Raw genomic sequence first — 19942 nt, 5'->3', positions numbered from 1 at the left:
AAGGCCGCCCGCCCCAGTGGGCTCTTCCCATGCATTCTTAACTATAGCCAATAATCCCTCATGTCGGATCCACATGTTCTGGAACCTGAATCCCTTCCCCCCCCGATGGCAATGTCCGACATTTTGCATCGTGCTAGGACTGGTCCGTGATCCGAGGCGATCCGTGGGAGGTTCGTTACTCGGGTGGTCTCGAAGACCCTAGTCCAAGCCTCATTAACAAGCACTCTATCCTGCCGTTCAAATAGACCGTTTTTGGCCCAAGTAAATTCCGCCCCATCGAACCCTGGGTCCACGAGTTGGCAATCCTCAATTGCCTCCGCAAAATTGACCATCTCGGCCTGCCAGTTGGTGTCGCTCCCAGTTCTGTCCCGGTGGGATAGAATGGTGTTGAAGTCACCACCTATAATCCATGGTATTTCCCTCGAGGGTTCCAGCGATCTCTCTCATCTTATCCCACAAAAGGTATCTCTCAGATCTTGTGCATTTGGCGTACACTGGCCGAGATAGCTAGAGGGCTAGCAATGCGATGTGACTTGAGCCTCCCGTGAAAGATTTGTTCGGAGTACCAATCAACATCAAAAGTTGAGCTTTCTTCTGCAAACAACCAAATCTTGCCGCTTGTGTTCGAGCCGATGAAGGGCAGCCCCACGGCCTTGGAGAACCGGACCGGATCAGGGGTTGTAAGTGGTTCCATTATTGCAAGAAATAACACATTATGACATTTAATCAATCTTTTCAATACGTGTTGGGTTGACGCATTTGCGATCCCCCTCACGTTCCAAAACATGATATTGTAAGATATCATTAAGAGATGGGGTACTTACCGGAAGATTTGCGTGATCCTCGGCATCGCTTAGGTGAAGATTGCCTCCCCCCGTCTCGCACCCCACTTGCGCGTCCATGACCGAGCCTTCCGCATCCCCACAATTGTCAACATCAAATTCTCCTCTCTCCATGAGGGAGTAGTGTTGGTTAGTGCTCATATGGTTTTTCATCGCGAAGAATCTATGTCCCCTCGTCATGGAATACCGCGCGCCCCCTCTCGAGTTCCCGCGTGTAGACGGGTAAGCAACACGTTTCTCATTGGGGCCTCCCCTCCCCGCCTCCGAATGTTCATGCATTGGGGTTGGTGTCTCAAAGTGCGAATATGGTGGTTCCCTTTGGTTCCCATCCCCGAGCTTTACCCCCATATCGTATGTTCCGCTATGCATTTCACTCACCTCGTGAGGTTCCCCCATTATGTCCGGTCCCTCCCAAATTGTTTCAACGGCACCTTCTCAAAGCGAGTTGTTGCTTGATCTATCACCCGCCTTTCCTTTTTTCCTTCCTTGGCGTTTCCATTCATTTGAGTTAGGGGCGCTTGTCGCCATGTCTTGCTTTCCTTTCCCTCCTTGGTCCGCGGGTTGTGGCTGATTTGGTGGGGCGGTGTGGTAGTTCCTCCTCGGTGGCCTTTCCCTCTTCCCCGTTGCATAGCATGCATCACTCGCATGACCGACATGCTTGCATTCTTGGCAATAAGATGGTATCTTGTCCCACCGCACTTGCTGCACCGTTTCTCGACCACAAATATCAAGGATTATTTCTTCGGGAGGCGGTTTTGTGATGTCTATCTCAATGCAAATTCGAGCGAAGGATAGTCTAGACTTGTTGGCCGTGGCTTAGGGTTCTCAACTTCGATGGGTTCACGTAAACCTTTGGTGCGGAAAGGCACAAAAGCACTTTCGGAAGTTAGTTTTGTCCCTATAGCTGAATTGGGTACCTTGCCTTGCTGCAAAAAAGGATGTCATATTTGGTTGTTTTGAGGCTTCAACGGCTCCTTGTGGACCAGCAGCACGTGATGTCCCAGCTTGGCAAAGCGCCAATTGACTTTCGAAGGGTGGAAGTGTTGGTGTGGCCAATTCGGGCAAGTTGACTATCTCGGCCTCCAAAGCTCCCTGTCCCATTCTAGGACCGTCGCTTACCACTCGCACATCATGGAGGCTGGAGTCCCCACCATCGGCGATGACCCCCCCAACACCGTCGGACTCATGGCCGGCGGCTGAGCCACCCATGGCCGAATCAGCGTCGGCGTGGGCCTTGATGCGCATTCTTTCACTTTCGGCGTTGGGGCATGGAGGGGGCTTGTCCGGCGGTTGACTATCACTTGCGGGTTGGCCGGAGCTCACGGGGAAGATGACCGTTTTGCACTTGAGATTTCCGGCGAAGGCGCCATCTTCGTCACCAAAAGAAAGTTTCTTTCGTAGTTGTTTATCCTCCGGGAGTGGGGAGAGGATGAAGCATTTCCGGCCATCTCCCTTCGAAGGAGGAGCCGGAGTATTCTTGCGGGCCTTGTACCTCGCCTTGCTCTCCTTCACTTTCATGCCTTTAGTCGGAGGTTTGGGTAGCTCCTCCTCGGGGGACCGAAAGACCATTTGCTGGTCCGTGATTTCGCGCGCCTTCCTCGGGAGCAGGTTCGGGGTCCGGTTGGGGGTCCGACATGTCCGGCCGTGGAGCAAAGACCGGCGTAGATGCGAGTGGACAAGCTCTTGTGAGGATCAGCCGGTTCGGGGGATTGGGGACAGCCACCAAGGAGGATGATGAAAGGTGAGGAACCGTTGGAGGAGGGAGTGGTGCGTGGCTGGGGTCGGCTAATGTCGTCGGGTGGCGAGGTGGTGGTGGGAGATTGGCGGCGGAGGTCAAAGGTGGGACAATAGGGTGGAGTATTTTAGAGAGAAGGAGGAGCTTCTCTCAAAAGGTCCCGAAAACCTCTTTGTTCCACTCCTTTAGTGCTCTTTTAACTCCGGAATGTTTAATTTGGATGTTAAGAAGGCCGCCCGCCCCAGTGGGCTCTTCCCATGCATTCTTAACTATAGCCAATAATCCCTCATGTCGGATCCACATGTTCTGGAACCTGAATCCCTTCCCCCCGATGGCAATGTCCGACATTTTGCATCGTGCTAGGACTGGTCCGTGATCCGAGGCGATCCGTGGGAGGTTCGTTACTCGGGTGGCCTCGAAGACCCTAGTCCAAGCCTCATTAACAAGCACTCTATCCTGCCGTTCAAATAGACCGTTTTTGGCCCAAGTAAATTCCGCCCCATCGAACCCTGGGTCCACGAGTTGGCAATCCTCAATTGCCTCCGCAAAATTGACCATCTCGGCCTGCCAGTTGGTGTCGCTCCCAGTTCTGTCCCGGTGGGATAGAATGGTGTTGAAGTCACCACCTATAATCCATGGTATTCCCTCGAGGGTTCCAGCGATCTCTCTCATCTTATCCCACAAAAGGTATCTCTCAGATCTTGTGCATTTGGCGTACACGGCCGAGATAGCTAGAGGGCTAGCAATGCGATGTGACTTGAGCCTCCCGTGAAAGATTTGTTCGGAGTACCAATCAACATCAAAAGTTGAGCCTTCTTCTGCAAACAACCAAATCTTGCCGCTTGTGTTCGAGCCGATGAAGGGCAGCCCCACGGCCTTGGAGAACCGGACCGGATCAGGGGTTGTAAGTGGTTCCATTATTGCAAGAAATAACACATTATGACATTTAATCAATCTTTTCAATACGTGTTGGGTTGACGCATTTGCGATCCCCCTCACGTTCCAAAACATGATATTGTAAGATATCATTAAGAGATGGGGTACTTACCGGAAGATTTGCGTGATCCTCGGCATCGCTTAGGTGAAGATTGCCTCCCCCCGTCTCGCACCCCACTTGCGCGTCCATGACAGAGCCTTCCGCATCCCCACAATTGTCAACATCAAATTCTCCTCTCTCCATGAGGGAGTAGTGTTGGTTAGTGCTCATATGGTTTTTCATCGCGAAGAATCCACGTCCCCTCGTCATGGAATACCGCGCGCCCCCTCTCGAGTTCCCGCGTGTAGACGGGTAAGCCACACGTTTCTCATTGGGTCCTCCCCTCCCCGCCTCCGAATGTTCATGCATTGGCGTTGGTGTCTCAAAGTGCGAATATGGTGGTTCCCTTTGGTTCCCATCCCCGAGCTTTACCCCCATATCGTATGTTCCGCTATGCATTTCACTCCCCTCGTGAGGTTCCCCCATTATGTCCGGTCCCTCCCAAATTGTTTCAACGGCACCTTCTCAAAGTGAGTTGTTGCTTGATCTATCACCCGCCTTTCCTTTTTTCCTTCCTTGGCGTTTCCATTCATTTGAGTTAGGGGCGCTTGTCGCCATGTCTTGCTTTCCTTTCCCTCCTTGGTTCGCGGGTTGTGGCTGATTTGGTGGGGCGGTGTGGTAGTTCCTCCTCGGTGGCCTTTCCCTCTTCCCCGTTGCATAGCATGCATCACTCGCATGACCGACATGCTTGCATTCTTGGCAATAAGATGGTATCTTGTCCCACCGCACTTGCTGCACCGTTTCTTGACCACAAATATCAAGGATTATTTCTTCGGGAGGCGGTTTTGTGATGTCTATCTCAATGCAAATTCGAGCGAAGGATAGTCTAGACTTGTTGGCCGTGGCTTAGGGTTCTCAACTTCGATGGGTTCACGTGAACCTTTGGTGCGGAAAGGCACAAAAGCACTTTCGGAAGTTAGTTTTGTCCCTATAGCTGAATTGGGTAACTTGCCTTGCTGCAAAAAGGATGTCATATTTGGTTGTTTTGAGGCTTCAACGGCTCCTTGTGGACCAGCAGCACGTGATGTCCCAGCTTGGCAAAGCGCCAATTGACTTTCGAAGGGTGGAAGTGTTGGTGTGGCCAATTCGGGCAAGTTGACTATCCCGGCCTCCAAAGCTCCCTGTCCCATTCTAGGACCATCGCTCACCACTCGCACATCATGGAGGCTGGAGTCCCCACCATCGGCGATGACCCCCCCAACACCGTCGGACTCATGGCCGGCGGCTGAGCCACCCATGGCCGAATCAGCGTCGGCGTGGGCCTTGATGCGCATTCTTTCACTTTCGGCGTTGGGGCATGGAGGGGGCTTGTCCGGCGGTTGACTATCACTTGCGGGTTGGCCGGAGCTCACGGGGAAGATGACCGTTTTGCACTTGAGATTTCCGGCGAAGGCGCCATCTTCGTCACCAAAAGAAAGTTTCTTTCGTAGTTGTTTATCCTCCGGGAGTGGGGAGAGGATGAAGCATTTCCGGCCATCTCCCTTCGAAGGAGGAGCCGGAGTATTCTTGCGGGCCTTGTACCTCGCCTTGCTCTCCTTCACTTTCATGGCTTTAGTCGGAGGTTTGGGTTGCTCCTCCTCGGGGGACCGAAAGACCATTTGCTCGTCCGTGATTTCGCGCGCCTTCCTCGGGAGCAGGTTCGGGGTCCGGTTGGGGGTCCGGCATGTCCGGCCGTGGAGCAAAGACCGGCGTAGATGCGAGTTGACAAGCTCTTGTGAGGATCAGCCGGTTCGGGGGATTGGGGACAACCACCAAGGAGGATGATGAAAGGTGAAGAACCGTTGGAGGAGGGAGTGGTGCGTGGCTGGGGTCGGCTAATGTCGTCGGGTGGCGAGGTGGTGGTGGGAGATTGGCGGCGGAGGTCAAAGGTGGGACAATAGGGTGGAGTATTTTAGAGAGAAGGAGGAGCTTCTCTCAAAAGGTCCCGAAAACCTCTTTGTTCCACTCCTTTAGTGCTCTTTTAACTCCGGAATGTTTAATTTGGATGTTAAGAAGGCCGCCCGCCCCAGTGGGCTCTTCCCATGCATTCTTAACTATAGCCAATAATCCCTCATGTCGGATCCACATGTTCTGGAACCTGAATCCCTTCCCCCCGATGGCAATGTCCGACATTTTGCATCGTGCTAGGACTGGTCCGTGATCCGAGGCGATCCGTGGGAGGTTCGTTACTCGGGTGGCCTCGAAGACCCTAGTCCAAGCCTCATTAACAAGCACTCTATCCTGCCGTTCAAATAGACCGTTTTTGGCCCAAGTAAATTCTGCCCCATCGAACCCTGGGTCCACGAGTTGGCAATCCTCAATTGCTTCCGCAAAATTGACCATCTCGGCCTGCCAGTTGGTGTCGCTCCCAGTTCTGTCCCGGTGGGATAGAATGGTGTTGAAGTCACCACCTATAATCCATGGTATTCCCTCGAGGGTTCCAGCGATCTCTCTCATCTTATCCCACAAAAGGTATCTCTCAGATCTTGTGCATTTGGCGTACACGGCCGAGATAGCTAGAGGGCTAGCAATGCGATGTGACTTGAGCCTCCCGTGAAAGATTTGTTCGGAGTACCAATCAACATCAAAAGTTGAGCCTTCTTCTGCAAACAACCAAATCTTGCCGCTTGTGTTCGAGCCGATGAAGGGCAGCCCCACGGCTTTGGAGAACCGGACCGGATCAGGGGTTGTAAGTGGTTCCATTATTGCAAGAAATAACACATTATGACATTTAATCAATCTTTTCAATACGTGTTGGGTTGACGCATTTGCGATCCCCCTCACGTTCCAAAACATGATATTGTAAGATATCATTAAGAGATGGGGTACTTACCGGAAGATTTGCGTGATCCTCGGCATCGCTTAGGTGAAGATTGCCTCCCCCCGTCTCGCACCCCACTTGCGCGTCCATGACCGAGCCTTCCGCATCCCTACAATTGTCAACATCAAATTCTCCTCTCTCCATGAGGGAGTAGTGTTGGTTAGTGCTCATATGGTTTTTCATCGCGAAGAATCCACGTCCCCTCGTCATGGAATACCGCGCGCCCCCTCTCGAGTTCCCGCGTGTAGACGGGTAAGCAACACGTTTCTCATTGGGTCCTCCCCTCCCCGCCTCCGAATGTTCATGCATTGGCGTTGGTGTCTCAAAGTGCGAATATGGTGGTTCCCTTTGGTTCCCATCCCCGAGCTTTACCCCCATATTGTATGTTCCGCTATGCATTTCACTCCCCTCGTGAGGTTCCCCCATTATGTCCGGTCCCTCCCAAATTGTTTCAACGGCACCTTCTCCAAGTGAGTTGTTGCTTGATCTATCACCCGCCTTTCCTTTTTTCCTTCCTTGGCGTTTCCATTCATTTGAGTTAGGGGCGCTTGTTGCCATGTCTTGCTTTCCTTTCCCTCCTTGGTTCGCGGGTTGTGGCTGATTTGGTGGGGCGGTGTGGTAGTTCCTCCTCGGTGGCCTTTCCCTCTTCCCCGTTGCATAGCATGCATCACTCGCATGATCGACATGCTTGCATTCTTGGCAATAAGATGGTATCTTGTCCCACCGCACTTGCTGCACCGTTTCTCGACCACAAATATCAAGGATTATTTCTTCGGGAGGCGGTTTTGTGATGTCTATCTCAATGCAAATTCGAGCGAAGGATAGTCTAGACTTGTTGGCCGTGGCTTAGGGTTCTCAACTTCGATGGGTTCACGTGAACCTTTGGTGCGGAAAGGCACAAAAGCACTTTCGGAAGTTAGTTTTGTCCCTATAGCTGAATTGGGTAACTTGCCTTGCTGCAAAAAGGATGTCATATTTGGTTGTTTTGAGGCTTCAACGGCTCCTTGTGGACCAGCAGCACGTGATGTCCCAGCTTGGCAAAGCGCCAATTGACTTTCGAAGGGTGGAAGTGTTGGTGTGGCCAATTCGGGCAAGTTGACTATCTCGGCCTCCAAAGCTCCCTGTCCCATTCTAGGACCATCGCTCACCACTCGCACATCATGGAGGCTGGAGTCCCCACCATCGGCGATGACCCCCCCAACACCGTCGGACTCATGGCCGGCGGCTGAGCCACCCATGGCCGAATCAGCGTCGGCGTGGGCCTTGATGCGCATTCTTTCACTTTCGGCGTTGGGGCATGGAGGGGGCTTGTCCGGCGGTTGACTATCACTTGCGGGTTGGCCGGAGCTCACGGGGAAGATGACCGTTTTGCACTTGAGATTTCCGGCGAAGGTGCCATCTTCGTCACCAAAAGAAAGTTTCTTTCGTAATTGTTTATCCTCCGGGAGTGGGGAGAGGATGAAGCATTTCCGGCCATCTCCCTTCGAAGGAGGAGCCGGAGTATTCTTGCGGGCCTTGTACCTCGCCTTGCTCTCCTTCACTTTCATGGCTTTAGTCGGAGGTTTGGGTTGCTCCTCCTCGGGGGACCGAAAGACCATTTGCTCGTCCGTGATTTCGCGCGCCTTCCTCGGGAGCAGGTTCGGGGTCCGGTTGGGGGTCCGGCATGTCCGGCCGTGGAGCAAAGACCGGCGTAGATGCGAGTTGACAAGCTCTTGAGAGGATCAGCCGGTTCGGGGGATTGGGGACAACCACCAAGGAGGATGATGAAAGGTGAAGAACCGTTGGAGGAGGGAGTGGTGCGTGGCTGGGGTCGGCTAATGTCGTCGGGTGGCGAGGTGGTGGTGGGAGATTGGCGGCGGAGGTCAAAGGTGGGACAATAGGGTGGAGTATTTTAGAGAGAAGGAGGAGCTTCTCTCAAAAGGTCCCGAAAACCTCTTTGTTCCACTCCTTTAGTGCTCTTTTAACTCCGGAATGTTTAATTTGGATGTTAAGAAGGCCGCCCGCCCCAGTGGGCTCTTCCCATGCATTCTTAACTATAGCCAATAATCCCTCATGTCGGATCCACATGTTCTGGAACCTGAATCCCTTCCCCCCGATGGCAATGTCCGACATTTTGCATCGTGCTAGGACTGGTCCGTGATCCGAGGCGATCCGTGGGAGGTTCGTTACTCGGGTGGCCTCGAAGACCCTAGTCCAAGCCTCATTAACAAGCACTCTATCCTGCCGTTCAAATAGACCGTTTTTGGCCCAAGTAAATTCTGCCCCATCGAACCCTGGGTCCACGAGTTGGCAATCCTCAATTGCTTCCGCAAAATTGACCATCTCGGCCTGCCAGTTGGTGTCGCTCCCAGTTCTGTCCCGGTGGGATAGAATGATGTTGAAGTCACCACCTATAATCCATGGTATTCCCTCGAGGGTTCCAGCGATCTCTCTCATCTTATCCCACAAAAGGTATCTCTCAGATCTTGTGCATTTGGCGTACACGGCCGAGATAGCTAGAGGGCTAGCAATGCGATGTGACTTGAGCCTCCCGTGAAAGATTTGTTCGGAGTACCAATCAACATCAAAAGTTGAGCCTTCTTCTGCAAACAACCAAATCTTGCCGCTTGTGTTCGAGCCGATGAAGGGCAGCCCCACGGCTTTGGAGAACCGGACCGGATCAGGGGTTGTAAGTGGTTCCATTATTGCAAGAAATAACACATTATGACATTTAATCAATCTTTTCAATACGTGTTGGGTTGACGCATTTGCGATCCCCCTCACGTTCCAAAACATGATATTGTAAGATATCATTAAGAGATGGGGTACTTACCGGAAGATTTGCGTGATCCTCGGCATCGCTTAGGTGAAGATTGCCTCCCCCCGTCTCGCACCCCACTTGCGCGTCCATGACCGAGCCTTCCGCATCCCTACAATTGTCAACATCAAATTCTCCTCTCTCCATGAGGGAGTAGTGTTGGTTAGTGCTCATATGGTTTTTCATCGCGAAGAATCCACGTCCCCTCGTCATGGAATACCGCGCGCCCCCTCTCGAGTTCCCGCGTGTAGACGGGTAAGCAACACGTTTCTCATTGGGTCCTCCCCTCCCCGCCTCCGAATGTTCATGCATTGGCGTTGGTGTCTCAAAGTGCGAATATGGTGGTTCCCTTTGGTTCCCATCCCCGAGCTTTACCCCCATATTGTATGTTCCGCTATGCATTTCACTCCCCTCGTGAGGTTCCCCCATTATGTCCGGTCCCTCCCAAATTGTTTCAACGGCACCTTCTCCAAGTGAGTTGTTGCTTGATCTATCACCCGCCTTTCCTTTTTTCCTTCCTTGGCGTTTCCATTCATTTGAGTTAGGGGCGCTTGTTGCCATGTCTTGCTTTCCTTTCCCTCCTTGGTTCGCGGGTTGTGGCTGATTTGGTGGGGCGGTGTGGTAGTTCCTCCTCGGTGGCCTTTCCCTCTTCCCCGTTGCATAGCATGCATCACTCGCATGATCGACATGCTTGCATTCTTGGCAATAAGATGGTATCTTGTCCCACCGCACTTGCTGCACCGTTTCTCGACCACAAATATCAAGGATTATTTCTTCGGGAGGTGGTTTTGTGATGTCTATCTCAATGCAAATTCGAGCGAAGGATAGTCTAGACTTGTTGGCCGTGGCTTAGGGTTCTCAACTTCGATGGGTTCACGTGAACCTTTGGTGCGGAAAGGCACAAAAGCACTTTCGGAAGTTAGTTTTGTCCCTATAGCTGAATTGGGTAACTTGCCTTGCTGCAAAAAGGATGTCATATTTGGTTGTTTTGAGGCTTCAACGGCTCCTTGTGGACCAGCAGCACGTGATGTCCCAGCTTGGCAAAGCGCCAATTGACTTTCGAAGGGTGGAAGTGTTGGTGTGGCCAATTCGGGCAAGTTGACTATCTCGGCCTCCAAAGCTCCCTGTCCCATTCTAGGACCATCGCTCACCACTCGCACATCATGGAGGCTGGAGTCCCCACCATCGGCGATGACCCCCCCAACACCGTCGGACTCATGGCCGGCGGCTGAGCCACCCATGGCCGAATCAGCGTCGGCGTGGGCCTTGATGCGCATTCTTTCACTTTCGGCGTTGGGGCATGGAGGGGGCTTGTCCGGCGGTTGACTATCACTTGCGGGTTGGCCGGAGCTCACGGGGAAGATGACCGTTTTGCACTTGAGATTTCCGGCGAAGGTGCCATCTTCGTCACCAAAAGAAAGTTTCTTTCGTAGTTGTTTATCCTCCGGGAGTGGGGAGAGGATGAAGCATTTCCGGCCATCTCCCTTCGAAGGAGGAGCCGGAGTATTCTTGCGGGCCTTGTACCTCGCCTTGCTCTCCTTCACTTTCATGGCTTTAGTCGGAGGTTTGGGTTGCTCCTCCTCGGGGGACCGAAAGACCATTTGCTCGTCCGTGATTTCGCGCGCCTTCCTCGGGAGCAGGTTCGGGGTCCGGTTGGGGGTCCGGCATGTCTGGCCGTGGAGCAAAGACCGGCGTAGATGCGAGTTGACAAGCTCTTGTGAGGATCAGCCGGTTCGGGGGATTGGGGACAACCACCAAGGAGGATGATGAAAGGTGAAGAACCGTTGGAGGAGGGAGTGGTGCGTGGCTGGGGTCGGCTAATGTCGTCGGGTGGCGAGGTGGTGGTGGGAGATTGGCGGCGGAGGTCAAAGGTGGGACAATAGGGTGGAGTATTTTAGAGAGAAGGAGGAGCTTCTCTCAAAAGGTCCCGAAAACCTCTTTGTTCCACTCCTTTAGTGCTCTTTTAACTCCGGAATGTTTAATTTGGATGTTAAGAAGGCCGCCCGCCCCAGTGGGCTCTTCCCATGCATTCTTAACTATAGCCAATAATCCCTCATGTCGGATCCACATGTTCTGGAACCTGAATCCCTTCCCCCCGATGGCAATGTCCGACATTTTGCATCGTGCTAGGACTGGTCCGTGATCCGAGGCGATCCGTGGGAGGTTCGTTACTCGGGTGGCCTCGAAGACCCTAGTCCAAGCCTCATTAACAAGCACTCTATCCTGCCGTTCAAATAGACCGTTTTTGGCCCAAGTAAATTCTGCCCCATCGAACCCTGGGTCCACGAGTTGGCAATCCTCAATTGCCTCCGCAAAATTGACCATCTCGGCCTGCCAGTTGGTGTCGCTCCCAGTTCTGTCCCGGTGGGATAGAATGGTGTTGAAGTCACCACCTATAATCCATGGTATTCCCTCGAGGGTTCCAGCGATCTCTCTCATCTTATCCCACAAAAGGTATCTCTCAGATCTTGTGCATTTGGCGTACACGGCCGAGATAGCTAGAGGGCTAGCAATGCGATGTGACTTGAGCCTCCCGTGAAAGATTTGTTCGGAGTACCAATCAACATCAAAAGTTGAGCCTTCTTCTGCAAACAACCAAATCTTGCCGCTTGTGTTCGAGCCGATGAAGGGCAGCCCCACGGCTTTGGAGAACCGGACCGGATCAGGGGTTGTAAGTGGTTCCATTATTGCAAGAAATAACACATTATGACATTTAATCAATCTTTTCAATACGTGTTGGGTTGACGCATTTGCGATCCCCCTCACGTTCCAAAACATGATATTGTAAGATATCATTAAGAGATGGGGTACTTACCGGAAGATTTGCGTGATCCTCGGCATCGCTTAGGTGAAGATTGCCTCCCCCCGTCTCGCACCCCACTTGCGCGTCCATGACCGAGCCTTCCGCATCCCTACAATTGTCAACATCAAATTCTCCACTCTCCATGAGGGAGTAGTGTTGGTTAGTGCTCATATGGTTTTTCATCGCGAAGAATCCACGTCCCCTCGTCATGGAATACCGCGCGCCCCCTCTCGAGTTCCCGCGTGTAGACGGGTAAGCAACACGTTTCTCATTGGGGCCTCCCCTCCCCGCCTCCGAATGTTCATGCATTGGCGTTGGTGTCTCAAAGTGCGAATATGGTGGTTCCCTTTGGTTCCCATCCCCGAGCTTTACCCCCATATTGTATGTTCCGCTATGCATTTCACTCCCCTCGTGAGGTTCCCCCATTATGTCCGGTCCCTCCCAAATTGTTTCAACGGCACCTTCTCCAAGTGAGTTGTTGCTTGATCTATCACCCGCCTTTCCTTTTTTCCTTCCTTGGCGTTTCCATTCATTTGAGTTAGGCGCGCTTGTTGCCATGTCTTGCTTTCCTTTCCCTCCTTGGTTCGCGGGTTGTGGCTGATTTGGTGGGGCGGTGTGGTAGTTCCTCCTCGGTGGCCTTTCCCTCTTCCCCGTTGCATAGCATGCATCACTCGCATGATCGACATGCTTGCATTCTTGGCAATAAGATGGTATCTTGTCCCACCGCACTTGCTGCACCGTTTCTCGACCACAAATATCAAGGATTATTTCTTCGGGAGGCGGTTTTGTGATGTCTATCTCAATGCAAATTCGAGCGAAGGATAGTCTAGACTTGTTGGCCGTGGCTTAGGGTTCTCAACTTCGATGGGTTCACGTGAACCTTTGGTGCGGAAAGGCACAAAAGCACTTTCGGAAGTTAGTTTTGTCCCTATAGCTGAATTGGGTAACTTGCCTTGCTGCAAAAAGGATGTCATATTTGGTTGTTTTGAGGCTTCAACGGCTCCTTGTGGACCAGCAGCACGTGATGTCCCAGCTTGGCAAAGCGCCAATTGACTTTCGAAGGGTGGAAGTGTTGGTGTGGCCAATTCGGGCAAGTTGACTATCTCGGCCTCCAAAGCTCCCTGTCCCATTCTAGGACCATCGCTCACCACTCGCACATCATGGAGGCTGGAGTCCCCACCATCGGCGATGACCCCCCCAACACCGTCGGACTCATGGCCGGCGGCTGAGCCACCCATGGCCGAATCAGCGTCGGCGTGGGCCTTGATGCGCATTCTTTCACTTTCGGCGTTGGGGCATGGAGGGGGCTTGTCCGGCGGTTGACTATCACTTGCGGGTTGGCCGGAGCTCACGGGGAAGATGACCGTTTTGCACTTGAGATTTCCGGCGAAGGCGCCATCTTTGTCACCAAAAGAAAGTTTCTTTCGTAGTTGTTTATCCTCCGGGAGTGGGGAGAGGATGAAGCATTTCCGGCCATCTCCCTTCGAAGGAGGAGCCGGAGTATTCTTGCGGGCCTTGTACCTCGCCTTGCTCTCCTTCACTTTCATGGCTTTAGTCGGAGGTTTGGGTTGCTCCTCCTCGGGGGACCGAAAGACCATTTGCTCGTCCGTGATTTCGCGCGCCTTCCTCGGGAGCAGGTTCGGGGTCCGGTTGGGGGTCCGGCATGTCCGGCCGTGGAGCAAAGACCGGCGTAGATGCGAGTTGACAAGCTCTTGTGAGGATCAGCCGGTTCGGGGGATTGGGGACAACCACCAAGGAGGATGATGAAAGGTGAAGAACCGTTGGAGGAGGGAGTGGTGCGTGGCTGGGGTCGGCTAATGTCGTCGGGTGGCGAGGTGGTGGTGGGAGATTGGCGGCGGAGGTCAAAGGTGGGACAATAGGGTGGAGTATTTTAGAGAGAAGGAGGAGCTTCTCTCAAAAGGTCCCGAAAACCTCTTTGTTCCACTCCTTTAGTGCTCTTTTAACTCCGGAATGTTTAATTTGGATGTTAAGAAGGCCGCCCGCCCCAGTGGGCTCTTCCCATGCATTCTTAACTATAGCCAATAATCCCTCATGTCGGATCCACATGTTCTGGAACCTGAATCCCTTCCCCCCGATGGCAATGTCCGACATTTTGCATCGTGCTAGGACTGGTCCGTGATCCGAGGCGATCCGTGGGAGGTTCGTTACTCGGGTGGCCTCGAAGACCCTAGTCCAAGCCTCATTAACAAGCACTCTATCCTGCCGTTCAAATAGACCGTTTTTGGCCCAAGTAAATTCTGCCCCATCGAACCCTGGGTCCACGAGTTGGCAATCCTCAATTGCCTCCGCAAAATTGACCATCTCGGCCTGCCAGTTGGTGTCGCTCCCAGTTCTGTCCCGGTGGGATAGAATGGTGTTGAAGTCACCACCTATAATCCATGGTATTCCCTCGAGGGTTCCAGCGATCTCTCTCATCTTATCCCACAAAAGGTATCTCTCAGATCTTGTGCATTTGGCGTACAAGGCCGAGATAGCTAGAGGGCTAGCAATGCGACGTGACTTGAGCCTCCCGTGAAAGATTTGTTCGGAGTACCAATCAACATCAAAAGTTGAGCCTTCTTCTGCAAACAACCAAATCTTGCCGCTTGTGTTCGAGCCGATGAAGGGCAGCCCCACGGCTTTGGAGAACCGGACCGGATCAGGGGTTGTAAGTGGTTCCATTATTGCAAGAAATAACACATTATGACATTTAATCAATCTTTTCAATACGTGTTGGGTTGACGCATTTGCGATCCCCCTCACGTTCCAAAACATGATATTGTAAGATATCATTAAGAGATGGGGTACTTACCGGAAGATTTGCGTGATCCTCGGCATCGCTTAGGTGAAGATTGCCTCCCCCCGTCTCGCACCCCACTTGCGCGTCCATGACCGAGCCTTCCGCATCCCCACAATTGTCAACATCAAATTCTCCTCTCTCCATGAGGGAGTAGTGTTGGTTAGTGCTCATATGGTTTTTCATCGCGAAGAATCCACGTCCCCTCGTCATGGAATACCGCGCGCCCCCTCTCGAGTTCCCGCGTGTAGACGGGTAAGCAACACGTTTCTCATTGGGGCCTCCCCTCCCCGCCTCCGAATGTTCATGCATTGGGGTTGGTGTCTCAAAGTGCGAATATGGTGGTTCCCTTTGGTTCCCATCCCCGAGCTTTACCCCCATATTGTATGTTCCGCTATGCATTTCACTCCCCTCGTGAGGTTCCCCCATTATGTCCGGTCCCTCCCAAATTGTTTCAACGGCACCTTCTCCAAGTGAGTTGTTGCTTGATCTATCACCCGCCTTTCCTTTTTTCCTTCCTTGGCGTTTCCATTCATTTGAGTTAGGGGCGCTTGTCGCCATGTCTTGCTTTCCTTTCCCTCCTTGGTTCGCGGGTTGTGGCTGATTTGGTGGGGCGGTGTGGTAGTTCCTCCTCGGTGGCCTTTCCCTCTTCCCCGTTGCATAGCATGCATCACTCGCATGATCGACATGCTTGCATTCTTGGCAATAAGATGGTATCTTGTCCCACCGCACTTGCTGCACCGTTTCTCGACCACAAATATCAAGGATAATTTTTCGGGAGGCGGTTTTGTGATGTCTATCTCAATGCAAATTCGAGCGAAGGATAGTCTAGACTTGTTGGCCGTGGCTTAGGGTTCTCAACTTCGATGGGTTCACGTGAACCTTTGGTGCGGAAAGGCACAAAAGCACTTTCGGAAGTTAGTTTTGTCCCTATAGCTGAATTGGGTAACTTGCCTTGCTGCAAAAAGGATGTCATATTTGGTTGTTTTGAGGCTTCAACGGCTCCTTGTGGACCAGCAGCACGTGATGTCCCAGCTTGGCAAAGCGCCAATTGACTTTCGAAGGGTGGAAGTGTTGGTGTGGCCAATTCGGGCAAGTTGACTATCTCGGCCTCCAAAGCTCCCTGTCCCATTCTAGGACCATCGCTCACCACTCGCACATCATGGAGGCTGGAGTCCCCACCATCGGCGATGACCCCCCCAACACCGTCGGACTCATGGCCGGCGGCTGAGCCACCCATGGCCGAATCAGCGTCGGCGTGGGCCTTGATGCGCATTCTTTCACTTTCGGCGTTGGGGCATGGAGGGGGCTTGTCCGGCGGTTGACTATCACTTGCGGGTTGGCCGGAGCTCACGGGGAAGATGACCGTTTTGCACTTGAGATTTCCGGCGAAGGCGCCATCTTCGTCACCAAAAGAAAGTTTCTTTCGTAGTTGTTTATCCTCCGGGAGTGGGGAGAGGATGAAGCATTTCCGGCCATCTCCCTTCGAAGGAGGAGCCGGAGTATTCTTGCGGGCCTTGTACCTCGCCTTGCTCTCCTTCACTTTCATGGCTTTAGTCGGAGGTTTGGGTAGCTCCTCCTCGGGGGACCGAAAGACCATTTGCTGGTCCGTGATTTCGCGCGCCTTCCTCGGGAGCAGGTTCAGGGTCCGGTTGGGGGTCCGGCATGTCCGGCCGTGGAGCAAAGACCGGCGTAGATGCGAGTTGACAAGCTCTTGTGAGGATCAGCCGGTTCGGGGGATTGGGGACAACCACCAAGGAGGATGATGAAAGGTGAAGAACCGTTGGAGGAGGGAGTGGTGCGTGGCTGGGGTCGGCTAATGTCGTCGGGTGGCGAGGTGGTGGTGGGAGATTGGCGGCGGAGGTCAAAGGTGGGACAATAGGGTGGAGTATTTTAGAGAGAAGGAGGAGCTTCTCTCAAAAGGTCCCGAAAACCTCTTTGTTCCACTCCTTTAGTGCTCTTTTAACTCCGGAATGTTTAATTTGGATGTTAAGAAGGCCGCCCGCCCCAGTGGGCTCTTCCCATGCATTCTTAACTATAGCCAATAATCCCTCATGTCGGATCCACATGTTCTGGAACCTGAATCCCTTCCCCCCGATGGCAATGTCCGACATTTTGCATCGTGCTAGGACTGGTCCGTGATCCGAGGCGATCCGTGGGAGGTTCGTTACTCGGGTGGCCTCGAAGACCCTAGTCCAAGCCTCATTAACAAGCACTCTATCCTGCCGTTCAAATAGACCGTTTTTGGCCCAAGTAAATTCTGCCCCATCGAACCCTGGGTCCACGAGTTGGCAATCCTCAATTGCCTCCGCAAAATTGACCATCTCGGCCTGCCAGTTGGTGTCGCTCCCAGTTCTGTCCCGGTGGGATAGAATGGTGTTGAAGTCACCACCTATAATCCATGGTATTCCCTCGAGGGTTCCAGCGATCTCTCTCATCTTATCCCACAAAAGGTATCTCTCAGATCTTGTGCATTTGGCGTACACGGCCGAGATAGCTAGAGGGCTAGCAATGCGATGTGACTTGAGCCTCCCGTGAAAGATTTGTTCGGAGTACCAATCAACATCAAAAGTTGAGCCTTCTTCTGCAAACAACCAAATCTTGCCGCTTGTGTTCGAGCCGATGAAGGGCAGCCCCACGGCCTTGGAGAACCGGACCGGATCAGGGGTTGTAAGTGGTTCCATTATTGCAAGAAATAACACATTATGACATTTAATCAATCTTTTCAATACGTGTTGGGTTGACGCATTTGCGATCCCCCTCACGTTCCAAAACATTATATTGTAAGATATCATTAAGAGATGGGGTACTTACCGGAAGATTTGCGTGATCCTCGGCATCGCTTAGGTGAAGATTGCCTCCCCCCGTCTCGCACCCCACTTGCGCGTCCATGACCGAGCCTTCCGCATCCCCACAATTGTCAACATCAAATTCTCCTCTCTCCATGAGGGAGTAGTGTTGGTTAGTGCTCATATGGTTTTTCATCGCGAAGAATCCACGTCCCCTCGTCATGGAATACCGCGCGCCCCCTCTCGAGTTCCCGCGTGTAGACGGGTAAGCAACACGTTTCTCATTGGGGCCTCCCCGCCTCCGAATGTTCATGCATTGGGGTTGGTGTCTCAAAGTGCGAATATGGTGGTTCCCTTTGGTTCCCATCCCCGAGCTTTACCCCCATATTGTATGTTCCGCTATGCATTTCACTCCCCTCGTGAGGTTCCCCCATTATGTCCGGTCCCTCCCAAATTGTTTCAACGGCACCTTCTCAAAGTGAGTTGTTGCTTGATCTATTACCCGCCTTTCCTTTTTTCCTTCCTTGGCGTTTCCATTCATTTGAGTTAGGGGCGCTTGTCGCCATGTCTTGCTTTCCTTTCCCTCCTTGGTTCGCGGGTTGTGGCTGATTTGGTGGGGCGGTGTGGTAGTTCCTCCTCGGTGGCCTTTCCCTCTTCCCCGTTGCATAGCATGCATCACTCGCATGACCGACATGCTTGCATTCTTGGCAATAAGATGGTATCTTGTCCCACCGCACTTGCTGCACCGTTTCTCGACCACAAATATCAAGGATTATTTCTTCGGGAGGCGGTTTTGTGATGTCTATCTCAATGCAAATTCGAGCGAAGGATAGTCTAGACTTGTTGGCCGTGGCTTAGGGTTCTCAACTTCGATGGGTTCACGTGAACCTTTGGTGCGGAAAGGCACAAAAGCACTTTCGGAAGTTAGTTTTGTCCCTATAGCTGAATTGGGTACCTTGCCTTGCTGCAAAAAAGGATGTCATATTTGGTTGTTTTGAGGCTTCAACGGCTCCTTGTGGACCAGCAGCACGTGATGTCCCAGCTTGGCAAAGCGCCAATTGACTTTCGAAGGGTGGAAGTGTTGGTGTGGCCAATTCGGGCAAGTTGACTATCTCGGCCTCCAAAGCTCCCTGTCCCATTCTAGGACCATCGCTCACCACTCGCACATCATGGAGGCTGGAGTCCCCACCATCGGCGATGACCCCCCCAACACCGTCGGACTCATGGCCGGCGGCTGAGCCACCCATGGCCGAATCAGCGTCTTTTTTTTTTTTTTTTTTTTTTTTTTTTTTTTTTTTTTTTCTGCAAAGAGTCTCATTTACTTCTACTGCAAAATATAAAGCCAATCACCAAAGAGAAAGCAGTTGAGGAGTTATTAATCGTTGACATAGACAAAGCAAACAAGGAAAATATAACGCAACGATTCAAAACTGGAAAACATGATCCTTAGGAGGTCTGTGTCTGTCCTTCCTCCGCAGCAGCTTCAAAGGTCTCACCAGCTACGAGTTCTGGTACATCGTCATCATCGTCTTCTGCTGCACCAGAACTAGCAGCCGGTGCCTGCTTCTGGAATTGTTCTGCTAACTTTTTCAAATTCTCCAAGTTATCCGGACCCAACTGGTTGATAATTTGAGGAAGAATGTCTTGCAATTTCTTGTTCTGAGGAGTGCCACTAACAACCCAGGTGTTGGCTGCAACAGATGCTTGCACTTTCGGGTTGACAAATTGTATAACCACATCTTCCTTGAAAATATTAACTTCCTCGATTGCAGGTATGGCATTCACTCCAATTCTCTTTAACGTACTTTGAAGTCTCTTGTCATCTGTGGTGGTCGTCTTGTGTACTGCCTTCTTCTTTCTTCTCATTGTACCCTTCCCACCAGTTCTGACCGAACCGGCCATCTTCATTAATTTTTCGACATTCATCTCTGAAAATGTGAAGAAGCAGAGTGGGGAGTGAGGGATGGAGAGGATAACAAAATGAAACCCTAGCGCCAACTTCAATTAGGGGCTGCTCGCACAACCCCCATGGCCGAATCAGCGTCGGCGTGGGCCTTGATGCGCATTCTTTCACTTTCGGCGTTGGGGCATGGAGGGGGCTTGTCCGGCGGTTGACTATCACTTGCGGGTTGGCCGGAGCTCACGGGGAAGATGACCGTTTTGCACTTGAGATTTCCGGCGAAGGCTCCATCTTCGTCACCAAAAGAAAGTTTCTTTCGTAGTTGTTTATCCTCCGGGAGTGGGGAGAGGATGAAGCATTTCCGGCCATCTCCCTTCGAAGGAGGAGCCGGAGTATTCTTGCGGGCCTTGTACCTCGCCTTGCTCTCCTTCACTTTCATGGCT

The 19942-nt window shown here is 52.3% G+C and overlaps 1 protein-coding gene across 1 annotated transcript; it reads right to left on the bottom strand.

Moving 5' to 3' along the window:
• Positions 1 to 18916: 18916 nt before the first annotated feature.
• LOC121758072 (nascent polypeptide-associated complex subunit beta-like) lies at positions 18917 to 19613 on the bottom strand. Its single transcript, XM_042153511.1, has one exon. The coding sequence runs from the start codon at positions 19523 to 19525 to the stop codon at positions 19046 to 19048; it is 480 nt and encodes a 159-aa protein (XP_042009445.1). The 5' UTR covers positions 19526 to 19613; the 3' UTR covers positions 18917 to 19045.
• Between the last annotated feature and the right edge of the window lie 329 nt (positions 19614 to 19942).

This window comes from Salvia splendens, chromosome 12 (genome assembly GCF_004379255.2).
Source record: "Salvia splendens isolate huo1 chromosome 12, SspV2, whole genome shotgun sequence".
NCBI classification, from domain to species: domain Eukaryota; kingdom Viridiplantae; phylum Streptophyta; class Magnoliopsida; order Lamiales; family Lamiaceae; genus Salvia; species Salvia splendens.
This window is presented reverse-complemented; position numbering and strand designations above follow the sequence as displayed.